The sequence below is a fragment of the Epinephelus moara genome, chromosome 7, assembly GCF_006386435.1.
Source record: "Epinephelus moara isolate mb chromosome 7, YSFRI_EMoa_1.0, whole genome shotgun sequence".
In the NCBI taxonomy this organism is placed as follows: Eukaryota; Metazoa; Chordata; class Actinopteri; order Perciformes; family Serranidae; genus Epinephelus; species Epinephelus moara.
Window position 1 is genome coordinate 31,735,325 of NC_065512.1, and position 15,343 is coordinate 31,750,667.

At 42.0% G+C, this 15,343-nt stretch overlaps 1 protein-coding gene across 2 annotated transcripts in view; it reads right to left on the reverse strand.

Annotated features, from left to right (window-relative positions):
* The window catches only part of hdac4 (histone deacetylase 4), a 150,505-nt gene that overhangs the window by 83,359 nt on the left and 51,803 nt on the right, over nucleotides 1-15,343 (reverse strand). For both annotated transcript variants that reach the window (XM_050049746.1, XM_050049745.1), the window contains exon 3: nucleotides 7,324-7,386. In XM_050049746.1, coding sequence (XP_049905703.1) covers nucleotides 7,324-7,386 — 63 coding nt within the window. The remainder of the gene's footprint in view (nucleotides 1-7,323; nucleotides 7,387-15,343) is intronic.

The window sequence follows — 15,343 nt, forward strand, 5'->3', positions numbered from 1 at the left end:
TGCAAAACCCCCATGTTCCAGTGAGTGGGGAGGGAGGCAGCGGGGGTCTGGCCGACAGACAAGAGTCTCTGCGCGGTCATGGTGACCTACAGACGGGGTGTCCTCTGGAACACACCTCTCTCTGTCTCTGGCTTTTCAACACAAATCCTGCCCCCTATAAACTGCTTTTCCACTCTCTTCATGTATGTGTTCCACCTGTTATCTACAAATGCACACATCATACGGCAAGGAAAATATAGAGGTAGATTCAAGCAAGGGGGAAAAAAGAGTGAGGGTGTCATCACGGTTCTGTCGTCTCAAAAGGTGTTGACCTTCACTGATCACTTTCTATATAATTACAAGATATCGGTGTGTGTCAATATGTTGCTTCCTTTGAAGCTTTGCTGCTTCCTTTGAGGCTACAAACAGGAAACTGCTTAGGAAATACTGAACATACGGATAAACAGCAGAGACGTAGAGTAAGATGCAGGTTAGATTATTTTGCTGTGATTCTAGGTCAATGCACAGATACTGTATAACAAAAGATGACTAATCACATGCTGCGCCAGTGGTTTGAAATGGTATACACTTCCTGTCTCCTAAGAAGGCTAGGTGTAGTCATCTCTCCCTTAGATCCCCACACCTTGTTTTTAAAGTGCTGTGAAGGCATTGTGGATGGATAAAAGCAGATTCAAAACAACACAAACTTATTACAGTACAAATATAATGTTAGCACCTTATTTTGCTGCTTGTTTTTATCTGCTAGCTTAATATCTGATATAAACCAACTACAGGGCGAAAGAATCGGAGTTGGAGTGACCACCATTAGTCTCCTAACAGGATGGGGGCAGTGGTGAAACCCACATGAAATGGATACCAAAAAAAAAAAAAAGGTTCTAAAGTGTGCCGTCTCATTTTTTTAACCGTCTCTGATCGATATTGTTATACCTGCACAACTGCTCTTTCATTTAAATACCTAATCAACCAATAATTTGGCAGCAAGTTCACTAAAGAAATTTTTCACCACTGGAAAGATGGTCTTTTCATAAAACTGAGCTGTCTGTGCAGCAGAAACATGCAAATACTTTCAAAATTGGTGCTACATGATCAGAGAAAACAGAGGAAAAGGAGTGTGGCATTTGCGTTTGCTCAAGAGGCAGAACACCTACAACTACCAGAATGGTTTATATTTGATCAGCACTGCCTAGTTTCACTGTTTGATCTCAGTGTTTTCAGCCTCCATTTTCACACAGCAGGAAACAGTATGGCGCCCACTTCCGGTTTACAAACTCTCACTATGACAGCCAAACAGTGCACTAAAATATGTTTCTGAAAACATTTTAGACGAGAAATAGGCAATGCAGTAATATCATTTTGGATTATATTTAATCAGCATTGCATGTTTTACCATTTGATTGTAGTTTGGTCTGAGTTTAAGAGAGAGACAAAGAGAGGGTCGATCTCTTTTTCTTCATCCGCTTCTCTACTCTTTGTGTCCATGGTGATGGGCAATAAGAAAATGCGGAAGTACAATCTATAGTTTGAGCAACAGCCTCAGAGCCTGCTCAAAATGGTTTTGAGCTAGGACATTAGAAGGGAGATCTGGGTGCTGTTAAGATGGAGGGAAGATTACCATAGTTGATTTACACATACTACCCACATTGTTATGACACAAAGCTGGCTGAAAATTGGCAAAGAATCCCTTTAATACAAGCATGTAGACATGTTCAAGAGGTTCAGGTGTTGTACTGACCAAAAATTTATGGTCATAGTCTACCCGTCTTCTAATGGCCCCTAATAACACACTATGTCACCTCATTGAACGTAACAATATGTTTAGTGTGCTCCAGTGGCCTTCCCAGTTGACAGACTTAATTCATCATTCTTTAATATAAATGTGAATCAGAATTGCTGAGTCAATGCAACAAAAATTTCAAGCTATTCTGGAGGCAAAAGGGAATCCTACCCTGTATAAGAAAGGTGTACGTAGTAAAGTGAACACAGAGTGTATATTCGGCTTAAGGTTCAGACTGAACATGTAAAATCAGAGGCCAAGTGAGCACAGAAATAGAAATCACACGCAGAGAAATGAGAGAGGAGACTGGAGTAGAGTATAAGAGAGGGGTGGCAATATGTGTGTGAGTGTGAAGGAGAAAGAGAGATGGAGATGCAGTGAGTGAGAATGAATTTGGCGTAGTCCAAAAATATGTTTCTCTCCACTTTTTTGTGACTTCCTTTCCAGAGTTTTGAAATGGTAATGAGTCTGCTGGTATTTGCATAATGTGCCTTTCCTCATCTCTCTTTTTCTACTCATCCAGTCCCTCTTCTCCTCAAATTGCTGTTCTCCTCCCGTCTCTCTCTTTCACCGTCTCCACCCCCCCCACCCCCCCACCGCCACCACCATCCATCCATTCATCGCATTTATTTTACCTACACCAACCTCTCCCTCCCCCTCTTTCAGGTTCTTAAGTGCTCATAGATAATTGACAACTCTACATAAAGATGCGCAGTTCAGTCAGAAAACAGAAGCCAGCCAACAGGTCTGCCACTTCCTGTGTGAACAGCTCTTCATCCTTCTTACTCAACTTGCTCGCTGCCTCACATTCTGCTAAGCCTTAATATCAGCGCTGTGCAGACAGAAAATGGACATGTGCAAAAAGCACTGAGGCTAAAAAAAAAAAAACAACAAAAAAAGACAACTGTCACGTTTTCTTGACGATTACCAACGATGCACACCAGGCCCCCCAGTGAAAGGAGACATAACGAAGCCCTTCTGTGAGCTACAAAACCACTTCTGGTCCAGATTATCTGTCACTTCAGCTCCGCTCCTCTATTTCCTCATTCTTTTCTTCCCAATTTGTCTTCCTCTCCCTACCCCCTCCTCCTTCCTCATCACTTCTCTCACCTTCCCCTCCCTCCTCCTCACTCCCTGCAGTGTCTGTGCTCTGACAGTTATGTGTGAGTGGAGCGTGGGCTGCTGCTAATTTGTGCAGAGTGGGAGAAAGCTGTTTTGGCTTGGGGAGAAAAGAGCCTAGTTTAGGCTTTATGCTGGGATGGACGGACAGACATGGCATGCAAACACACACAAACACACACATCCACACACGTCAATACACGTTTGTCTAGTCTTTCATTTTTCTCTCCTTCTCCTAATGTCACGTGCGCATTCACAGATACAGATGCTCAGTCCCACATTCACATGGAAGTGTGGAAGTGACTCTGAAAGGTGCTGACTTCTGTTGCTCTTACAGTAGCTACCTCCTCGCAATTTAGTCATCCTGCTTAATATTCACCCAAAGCTGTCTCAGTCACCTAGTCTTCCTCATCATCCTCCTCCACCTCTCTCTTCCTCATTTCCAAAATTTCAAATGAGTCATTCACTCTGATTGATCAGCTTATTCTACTTTTTAACCCCAAACTTATCTGTAACAATAATACACACACACACACACACACACACACGCACCTCACACACACACACACACACACAGACTGGGGACTTTAAGGTCACCAGAGCCGGCTGCCGCTGTTGCCGTCTCATTAGGTTCTGTGTTGAAATGGACTTCACAGCATAGGACAGACACACACGAGCGCACAGGAAGTGTTACTGTTGCTCTTGGCACCCAGTTAATTAATTCTAACACTTCTCATGAATGTGTTAATAGAGCATTGTACTGTTCTTATTCCAATAAAATGCTGTTGTCCTTTTTTTGGCAGGCATTTAAACAGTTAGTTATTATTAGGGCTGCACCAAACTCTGAATTTTTAAAGTCTAATTTAATTCAGCACTTCAGTGCAGTGATTTGACACACAGCACAGCGACTGGTGGATTGAACTTAACACCTGACCAACTAAACTCCAACCTAGATGCCTTGGCTGTCGCTATACATTGTGGAAATTTGTCTGCAGTTCCTCTAAGCATTATAAGTGCAAATGATACTAGAAAAAATATGCAGTGCAATTTCTCCATATGGTTGGCATTATTTTAATGACACTGACATTTAAACATCAGTGGGCAGTGAGTGAACACTTGGAATTAATTTGAAAGTTTGATAAAGTGTTAACTGTGTTATTTACAAAAGCAGAGAAACAACTTATAAAATCCATTCAGAAGCCACAGTTACACAAGAGTAAAAAAAAAAAAGGGTCATTGACTTTAAAGAACCACTCCTACTTATGATGCAGAACTTGCCTCAATATAAATGGAAGTGATTATCAAATCTGTTTCTGAAATGCCAGTTGTACTGAAATGTAATAACCTGTCCGTACAGGGGAGGAGGAGTACATACGAGTAGGGTCTACTGGATGTGCGTTCAACCCACATTGGTTCCATTCATAATACATGGCTGTCACAGGTTAATCTTTCAAACAGAGATGGCTCTATAGGGCCGCTACAAAGTCCCTTCTTCATGCCACCTTTGTATTTTTACACAGAACCAAGCAGCGGCGGCTCCAGTGTGTTATTTATGCAGCATGCTGGCATCGGGGATCCAAAAGAGGCGTGACGGGCGTGACATGTAACACAACAGCAACTGCCTCTGGTGTGACATACAACATATGCATCAGCAGCACTTTATAAAAAACAACAATCGCATAATATGGCAACAACAAGCATTTACTGTCCCCGTTATATGTTAGCTGATCTACTCCTCTGCTCGAAAGGTAAGGAGCTCCCAGACCTCATTGTTTTCCTAGTTTGCAAAAAGACTGCTGTTCTTCTTCTTTGAGTTAGCCGCTAACTGCTACTACTTGTTAAATTTCCTGGCGGTGGGTCGCACAAATAACACTTCCTCAAAACATCATGCCACGGGCATGATGTTATTAGTGTTATCTGCCCACAATCCCATTCTGCTTGCTGTCCCTATCATACAGACATTGTTTCAGCGTAGTTACTAACTCTGATGCCAGCTTAAAGCAACACTTACCTTTCTGGAAATTTTACGCTTTTCTTTGTCTAGGTTAAAATGCTATTAATAAGCTGATGGCACACTAAAATGTACGTGAATTCCACCACTCCGACCAATCACTGCATTCGGACCAAATGCAATGATTGGCCGAGCGTCCTTTCTGTCTTCCCCATGTGGAAGCCTCCAACTGACATAACAGCTCGCTTAAAACTCATCAGTCATCACTGACTTAGGTTGAGTTTTAAAACTCCAGGTTGCGTTTGACTGTCTTGGTTGTAACATTACACTCGCTCTTCTCTTCAGTGTATCAAGCATTACCTTGCCAACGCCTACGTCTATCATAGACGTAATGAGGACGTAATGGAGGAGGCGGGAGTGGGCCTTAAGAGGGAGGTGGAGATGCAGGAGGAGGGGGATGGGACTTTGGAGGGAGGCACGAGTTGTGGATGTTCAAATTTTGTCTAAGTGCTGTTTGAAATACAAGATAGGTAAGAGTAGCTTTAAAGGCAAGACCGCCCTGCCCCCCATTCTGGGATTGTACCTTTATACATAATGGCAAGGCATCCTAACAGCGTGAATCCAGGCTTAAATGTAGCTCGAACACTTTATCTACAAACCAGAGAATTGGAGTATATCATTACCAAACTAGTGCAGTGCCCATTCAAAACATGCCTGTTCAGAACGGGCTGATTGCTTGGCCTTGGTATTGCTGCTTGCAGCTCATCCAAACAACTTCACACTTGATATTGTGCTTCCTTGGCTTCGGGAACAAAAGTATTTATTCTGAAAGTTACATTGCTGATGCTTGAAAAGTTTGAGTTTGCTTCAATGCAACATCTGGTCTCTCCTCCTCCATCAGTTCTTGAATGTACTGTAGCAAGAAACAAAGAGCGAGCTGTACCCAGCATGCTGCAACAGTTCATAGGGGTCTCCTCTCAACACACTACACAGTGTTTACGTCTGGCGGTAGTAATGCACTACCAATAAATGTGTCCTGTGGATCTCAGGTGCGACACCGCACTTCCTTGGGTTAGGTCCTAAGCAATGCACCCACTAAATGTGAAGTTGATCAGATGAACAATTGTCGATAAAATCTAAGGACGGACAGACAGACAGACAGACAGAGACTCCTTCTATTTTAGTTCAAATTAAGTTTCAGCTTTACTTTCATAGTCATTCACCCACACATTCTCTGTCTTTGTCTTTCTCTCACTCCCTGGTAAGGGATCGAATGAAATGACTTGTGAATGTCAATATCTTGCTTTATTAAAGAGGCCTTAGCACCAAAGGCAGGTGTCAAAGCTGGGCTCAACTGTGGTCTAAATTGGGTATAAGTGTGTAAGTGTACCAGCTTTTTTTATGAAGTTACAATAAAATGCTGGTAGCAAAATGTTCCTCTATCTTTGCTTCAAAGCTTTCAAGAGGAATTTTAAAGTTATTGATGAACCCGGTCCAAAAACTGAATGTATTTTTTACCTACAGAAACATGGTCAATTTACGTAACCATGCTTTTTTTCCCCACATTTCTGAATAAATGAACTCAAAACTTAAACTCCAAAAAGGTTCAACACAAAAACAAAGTAACATTAAGAGGCTCCATTTGAATTAAACAAATCAGATAGAGTTATAATTCCACACATGCTGCATATGTTTGTATGTGTGTATACAGTTCATCTGGCTCTGTGCAGTTACATGTGTCACTGCTGCAAGCAAACGAGACATGCTATTACCAGGCTAAAGCTCCTGGTCTTGGCAACCATGACAGTGACATCACTGCCTCATCAGCATTTCCTACCCGCCACATGGGACAAACATACTGCTTGTGGGTTGATGACATGCTGATGTGGCGTGATCATCCCACGTTCCTGTCATCAAGAGCGTGAAGTTCCAACAAAATTTCTACTTTCATGTGCACTTTCTCGTACACGCGTGTGTGCCCTGGCATATGCGGTGCGACTTCTAAAAAGGAGTCGGCCACTGAATAATACATCGCCATGTGCTAAAAACAATGTGCGACGTCAGCTGGTGGAAAGGATTATGTGCTCAGCAGTAAATGATAAGTCTCACCCGTAAACAAACACTGACAGAGTGTATTCTTGAGCCATACATTAGTCAGCTAAGGTAACCACGATATATCACCAAATCCCCAATTGAGCATTGATGTCCTGTCATGACCCGTGGTGCATCACACAACAGTAAACCCAAAGACGTGACTGCATCAATCACTCAGAGTGTATATCTGAAGGCTCTGAGGAGGGAAGCACCAGAGTTTACTGCTGGTATAAATACCAAGTTACAGAAACAAGGAACACTGACCCAATCTGTTGAAAAGGAAAATCTAGAGAAAGTCATTTTTCTGCTTTGACACAGTCCAAATGAAGGACACACACAGACATAGACACACACACACACAGATAAACACGCATAAATTTCCTACCGAAATGGTTGAGCGCAGCCGGTTTAAGGAGTTCCACGGGCTGCTCGTTGCCGGTCAAGCCACCTGTCAGAGAACAGGAAAGCAGAGGTTAAATATGGTGCTCAGTATCAAAATCAGCAGCTGAATCGATTCAAACCATCAACATCCCTCCACAGCTCCCACAAAAGACAAGTACGAACAACTGGGCAAGGATATGGAGAAAACAATAGGATGAGGAGGAGTGGGAAATGAGAGGAAACAAGCAATAAAAAGTGACAAGAACAAAGCAGATGTGAGGAGTAAAAAACATTTTCAACTGAGAGAGCGAGACGGTGCTCACTCACACATTACGAGCCAGTTTCCCCAACAAATCTTACCGCGAGGCTCAGTTTATAATCACTTAAACCTTGAAAAGTGGCTTACTGAAACACAACTAAAAAAAAAAAATCTCAATTATGTCTTGACTGTGCAGTATTGGATTAAGACTAATTTCATCTTTGCTCGTCCACGTCAGTGAGAGTATTTGCACTTGCATTAAGATGCTTATGAAATTAGCAACGGATTACAAATTTCTCATAATTTGGTGAGATGGGAGGGAAACAAATGTACAGAACGACTAAAGATAATTGAAGCATTCATGAGCAGCATATCACAGGCTTAACATAAAGTGATCTGTATTTTGGGTTGCATGCTAATCTGTCTTCAGTGATAAAAAGCTGTTGGAAAGTCTGACAAACTTGTTAAAAAAAACAAGACATGAAGTGCGGTTCCCTTCTGCAGATGATTATAAAACCTGTAACAGAAATAGACCAGTGCTAAAATTCCTGAATGAGTTACCCATGCTTGCCCTGGTAAGGAATACACTCAGACTCATGTTCCCTTCCCACCTATTCCAACTGCTCTCCTTGAATTCGTCACCAAAATGCCCTCAAGAAGTCTTTACTACCAATCCCCACCGTTTTGTAAATAACCTTTTGACAAATTGAATAATCATATTTCAAGAGAGAGGAAAGACACCCAAGGAAAATTGAAGACAGTCTGTTTTACTGATTATCTCTTTGTTTCACTGGTGCCCTTTTTGTGTTCATTTTCAATAAAAGATTGTTGGAAATAATTTCATTTCTTTTTCTTTTATTTAACAAGCACTTTGTTGTATTTTAGCAGTATACTGAAAGCAGCAAAAAGGCAGAAAATAAGAAAAAAGTACAGTTCTTACTTACATACATCATGTGGCATACATCACTTCCACTGAATCCGACACATACTATCACCCTACTTTGATATTAAAACAACTTCACTGACTTCTGGTTTCATTTCATGGGAAATAAACAGCGGGCCCTGGTCTTTGTTTGACCCATCAACCTGCCAGTCTGCCCGCCATATAGGGACTTTCTCGCTCTTTATGCTACGGTAGTTGCCGGCGACATTACAAACACCCACTGAGCATTATACCACCGCTAAAGGTGTCTCTGTGCATTGGTATCTGACGCCATATCTCTTAAAAAGAAGCAGTTTTGATGACTTAAGAAATAAGAATGGGCTGGGTTATTTATTGCAGGTATAGTCATGGCAATATTTAACCACACTGTCATATATTTTCCTTATATTGTGCATCCCTACTGACAGTCCATGCATAGCTGTATGGGACAGCATTTCATTTTTTTTTAAATATGCATTATGACACCCTTACAAGTCTTACAGGTCTTTCATTTTTTTTTTTTTGCCCACCTGCTGCTGCACATGTACTGTTGGCCTAAAAGAAAATAAATCCTCAGTCCACAGTTTTATAAAAAGGAAATGTGCTTTAATTAGCATTTGTTGTGCACTTTACACAATTATATATTCAAGGAGATGACAGTGCTGCTCACTTGTTAAATGTAGAGGAAATTTAAGCTCCCAGGATGCATTATGAGAATCGTTTGATGCAATATTATTATTTATCTAATGCAACAGAATCATCAAGACTCTAATCCAATCAACTGGGGAGATCAGTGTCGATATCCAGCTGTATCCACCACATGCATGTGAACATCCAGAAACACAATTAAAGCTGAAAGTCAGCACCTCACAGCTGTTGTTTGTATTTCAAATCCAATGTAATGGAGCACAGCCAACTCAATGAAAAACATATCAATATCCTAATACTATTTGTCTGCACTGTACACATCAACCAGACTATTATTAGCCTGCTGGTCTGAATTGAGAGAAGCCCGCTAACATACATTTGGAAGCCTTGTACAACACTGCCCACTATTCTCATGCCCTATGGTCTTGAATTCAAGCTCTTACGTTGACAGCGTCTCTGCACTTATACAAACTTGTTGCTAAACTTCTGCTGCCACCTGCGAACAGCTCAGCTGAAATGATGTAATCACTCAGCCTACATCAGTTTATCCTTGAGATTGGCAGCTGGTGCGGATGGTGGGGTCAGTAATCCTGCAATTATCACCACTTTCACGAAGCGGACTTCCTTACCGTCACGCATTTCAAACTGCCTATACTCAGTGGGTGTCGGCGCAGACACAGCAGGCTGCATTCAGAGTTCAGTTAAGGATGCGTGCTAGACAAGCAAATATTGTCTAAGTCTAAAACCGATAAACAACTTTCACAGAGACAGCGACACTTTCAAAATGAAAGTAACCATGACTGCGAATCGCTCATGCAAACATCAGAAATCTCCATCTCCATCATCCCAGAGCCAGTGGAGACAGACGCGGGGAAAGAAAACTTAATAGTGTGGTAGAAAGGAAAATGTGAGGGGAGACCATGTGCTGTGTCACACATGAACGAGCAGCAGCACATGACATACCCACAACACTATGAATTTTGTTTTTCTGGGTTGCTAGGCGCTATTTTCAGCCTAAGCAGACTGCTCCATGATTAATACATTACAGAGGGAGGGGCTGAATTAAATATTCATATCTTACACACAAACACGCACCAAATCCATATCCTTGAATTTCATATTCTAGGCAAAGCCTGCTTCCTTTGTTTCTTTAGGAAAAGTAGACGCAAACACACAAAACAAATCCTTATCTGTGGATGGTAAGAGAAGACAAACAGACAAACACTTTTTCTAGAAGAAGAGAAGAGGTTTTGTGATAACAGAGTAGTACGTGAAAGCTCAGTGTGTGTGTGTGTGTGTGTGTGTGTGTGTGTGTGTGTGTGTGTGTGTGTGTCAGTAGGGTGGCAGTGGCAGATGGCAGAAAGACGACACCAGAGCATGATAGGCGAGAGACAGGCCAAGCAATCACACACACACAAAGGGAGAGTTGAAAGTGTAAGTGTTTTGCATTTTCCCTCTGTTGCACTTAATAATAGCCACCTCCCCTATTTCTCATTTTGCTCTTTGGCTCCCTCAAAACCCTTCGCGAGAACTTGCCTCATGATGAATGCAGAGAATAACAGATGAAGAAAGAGAGACAGAAAAACTGAGTTGTAGAAGTGCGTGCAAATGTGTAGGTGTGAGTAAGTGCGTGCGATAGATGTGTATATTTATCTCTATGTGAACAAAACTCACATCTCATGGAAACCAGGCAGGTTTAAAGGCTGTTCACCCGTGCCTGAGCAGACTATGACCTCTGACGCCTGGGGAGGAAGCCAGGTCAAGAGCTCTCTGCCTTAACACACGGTGATGAGAGAAAAATCTCCATGGAAACCACAACAAACAAATATGCAGAAAGGAGAGTGAAGGTCTCGTACAGGGAAGAAACAGTGTTCTTTTAAATCTCGTTTTGCTATTATTAATACTGCCACTACATCTAAATAGGCTGTATGTATTATAATCTGACAGCAGTGTGTGATATATTTGCTTTACGCCAGGGCCACTCTGCCAACGAAGTGCTGCGAAGCGCAGGACACCGAAATTCTTGCGCAAGCCCGTTCACATCAGACTTGCATTTCTCCATGCCGGTCAACAAGCGCTTCTGCTCCCAGCTGTTGTCTCCGTCACATTTGGGGCTGTTTTTCCATCATGGGTATCTCTCTCTGTTTGCGTGTGTGTGCCCCGGCCCTCTCTGTCTCTGTCTCTCTCGTGTGTGTGTTAGTGGGTGTGGGTGTGTGTGTGTGTGTGTGTGTGTTCATCTCTCTCGCGCTCTGTTTAGATACCACTGACTAATATGTATATAAACACACACACACACAGTATATACATCGCATTTGTCAAACGGGTTGTTTTATTTTGAAATTTGTTTTATTCTGAAAATTGACCGGATGCTGTTGTTGTTCCTTTGTTTGACTTCCTGCCCGGCTTGACACATTTGTTCGCGGCTCGTGCAGAAAATAGACCAGACGCTGAAACGATCGCTGCAGCGCCGGCCACGGAGCTGCGCAGCGTGGCCGGTGTGGATGACACAATTGGTTAACATGGGCACCGAAAGGAAACTGGCTTCTTGGCGCTTTGAGGCTATTCGCAGCACTTCCGCATCCGGTGTGGCCCTAGCGTTGTACAGCACGTAGATAAAGACAAGCAGCCATAATGTTGTTCATATGTTGTCCTGCATGCATGGCGGCAACTTAATGCTGAATGGTCCCTGGTTAATAACTGGAGTAGCCGAGCTGAGAACCAAACATACAAACAGTGTAAAGAAAACATGGTGACACCTGAGGAGGTTATCATTTTAATTAGGGATGCGCAATATTGGATTTTTTGCCAATATCTGATATGCTGATGTTGACAACTTATTTGGCCGATAACCAATATTGATATATCAACTCTTTTCCCCACCTAATTTTAGTGATCACCAAGTCTCTTCTGTAGTGAAATTTACATCGTATTATGCATGCATACTCTTATCACGATGGCCCACCAGCAGATGACAGAGACAGAGACATGAAATACAATGCTTTTCAATCTATATAAAATTCATTAATTGTGCAAAATAAGAAAACGCATGTTGGTCGATTCTAATAGCTCATTTTAAAGCCAATATTGGCTGATGGCGATGACGTGCCAATGTTATCATGCATCCCTAACTCTAATGAGTCTATGGCAACAACAACAACAAAAACAGCAGCAGTAGCAACAACTTCTATCAGTTCCTCTTTATTAATTTTAGCCATGTTTGTCATTTGTCAGGAATCTGCTGATAGTTCATTCACATGCTTATTTGAGTCTTGAGGATGAGTAGCATTCATACTAATGCTCCATTTGAGCACTGCCCAAATTGTGAGCAGTGCTCATATTCAATATATGTTTTCAGTCATTAATCAAGCAAAAACTCCAAACCCTGAATTGTTTCAGGGTTTCAGATTTGAGTAGTTTTTCCTATTTGACATCATTGTGAATTTGGGATTTGGACCGTTTGTCAACCAAAATGAGAAATCTATAGAAGTCAACTGGATGCCTGAGTATGGACAAGTCAATAGAAAAGAAATCAGCATCTATTCTAACAATCAACTGAATTATTAGTAACTCTGTCAATCAATCCAGCTGTTAAAATTTTCAGTTATTTTATTGTTGAGTAGACCGGCTACTCTCCTAAGAATATTGTGTTAAATTAGTTCTGGACAAATCTAAATACTGATGTCATCTGGGATCTTTGAATGTCTATAATGAATTTAATGTTGATCCATCCCATAGTTGCTGAGATTTCAAGCTGGACAGGAGTGGTGTACCATCTGACCGACACTGCCATCCCGAGAGCTAGGCCGCTAACATGGCTAAAATTCCATGTTGGTTCCAGTTGGTTAATCAATGGCACACATCTGGACAACTATTTCGGTGATAGTATGTAATCACTGGTCTGGCTTTCCTGACTGGCTCATGATTTAATCCAAGGCTGTATTGTCTCAGAGTTTGACTGAATAGCTGTCCTCTCTCCAGTACAGCTATTATCTGCTGTTACAGCAGCAACAACAGATAGAGGTTAAGAGTGACCAAACAGAGAGGTTCACTACCTCTTAAAGCTCATTCAGTGGTCCGACCTTTTGCTCTGCTTGTGCTGTTTTAAACTATTGGATGGAAAGAATGGTACATAAAGTGGCATGGAGTTTTAGTGGGAAATCAAATCATAACAAGCGCTTTATCGTGGATATGGCGCTTTATCGTGGATATGGCACTTTTTCTATCACCAGTTTTTTACACTACTAGAAACAAATGCTTGTTGTGCATTATAAGGTATGTAGCAATATGATATTATGTAAGTAAATAACGTCCTGCGGGGGGTTACTGCTGTGCGGAGGTGTGTACAGCACAGCATAGTGGAGGACACTGTTACTCTTGAGAGTCATATGGACACTGATGGATACTTTAATGTGTTGACCCTTGTGACCTGTGCCATATGCATGCCCCTCAGCAACAGTTAAACATACTCCATCTCCCCAGTGACATGTAGGAAGCATGCATACATATGGCCTGTAAAAATACATGTACACAGAGAAAAAGTACGTGCATGCCTCCAAGCCCAGGCAGGAAAGTGATTTGCTCTTTTTACATGTGTCATATCCCATTTGTAAAAGCCTAGTTGTGTCGACAGACTTCCGTGTGGATAGACATACGTGATCACCACATGGAAAAGGAAGAGACGGAATGCCAAGTTACCGATGTCTGGCAAGAAGACAAGTTGGCTCAGAGGCTAGCAGGAAGCAGGAGTGCCTGCTTCAGTGGATACACACCCGGTGTACAATGGTGAGGAAAACCCTTCCATGATGCGAGAAAAGATACACATAGCACGCACGGCAATCATCAAACTTGTACAAAGAGACTCACAGTGCTGTTGAATGATTAAACAAAAGCACACACCTTTCCTCCCGCTACTGGAGACCATAAATGTGCTAAGTCACCTTGCTTAAAGCCACCTTTACCTCTGTCTGACTTACAATGCCCACAACGATGTGCCAGCCAAAGCAACCTGTCTAGTCCAATACAACTCAGTCTGGTGTATTCTGAGCCCTCGATATCAGCCTCAGAGCTCCCCCACCCTCCACTCTGCCAACTATGCCATCCTGTCTGCTGAGGCTCCACCAAAATTGCCCTTCTGCTACAACCAAAGTCTGAGCCAGTCTGAGAGTGTGCCAGCCACGCCAACCTGTCACCGTCACTCCAAACCACAAGATAACCTGCTGCCAAGCCAGCATATGAGGAGATTCATTCCAAAATGACATATCCATCATGAGACTGAAAGCTAAATTAACTACTTTTTTTACATGTTAATGTGCAAGTTTAATACTTGGTTAACAAAAATTGGATGCTTTATCTCAACCTGGCAGATTCCTTGTGGAGATTTAACTTTCTTCTGAGGCCATACTTTTGAAATAATTTGTTTACATAATGATGATCATTCATAAGCATCATATAAAAAAACTCAACAATTCATGAGTGTGACAAGAATTCACCATAACCTGATTCTAGTTGTGGAGTTGTTTCCGTGTGCCCTTGAACATCCTAACAACATTGATTGGCGCCAGGCTGTAAAATATGTCCCGCTGCCTTGTTAATAGTAGCAATTCAAGCTGCTACAAACACTGCCACATCCCTACACCGGGAGTCCACAGTAGAACTTAAGGAATGGATAACTTTGTCAGAACAAAACTTCCATTGCAGATTAAGGAATCGATTACACAGAAACACAGAAGACTAAAGTCGGCGTTTTGTAAATTGCTTTTAATGAGAATTATGCTTTTTGTTTGCTGTTATTTTGCTTTGAACTCCTCAACTTGAAAAAACTTAAAGGAGCTCTATGTAAGAAATCTAAAGCAAATAGTTGTAAAATCATCCTAATATATCACAGAGACTAAGGAATAATGTTCATATAACATACTGATCTCACCGACAACAATAGTACAGCCAGAATATTCACATTTAAAAAAAAAGATTTTCAGTCCGCAATGTTATGTTTTGAATTTGTGTTTTGGCCTGTTGCGCCACCCACCTCCGTCTACCAGTCACGCAGTCAATAGTAGTCTCGCCACCAGACAATCAGAGATCTCCGCCTTCTGATAGTCTGGGGACACTCCTTTCTAAAGTGTGTTTAACACACCGGCGAAAACGGCCGGCAACAAAGCAACGCCTCTAGCATTTTTGAAAAGGACACGCCTTCTC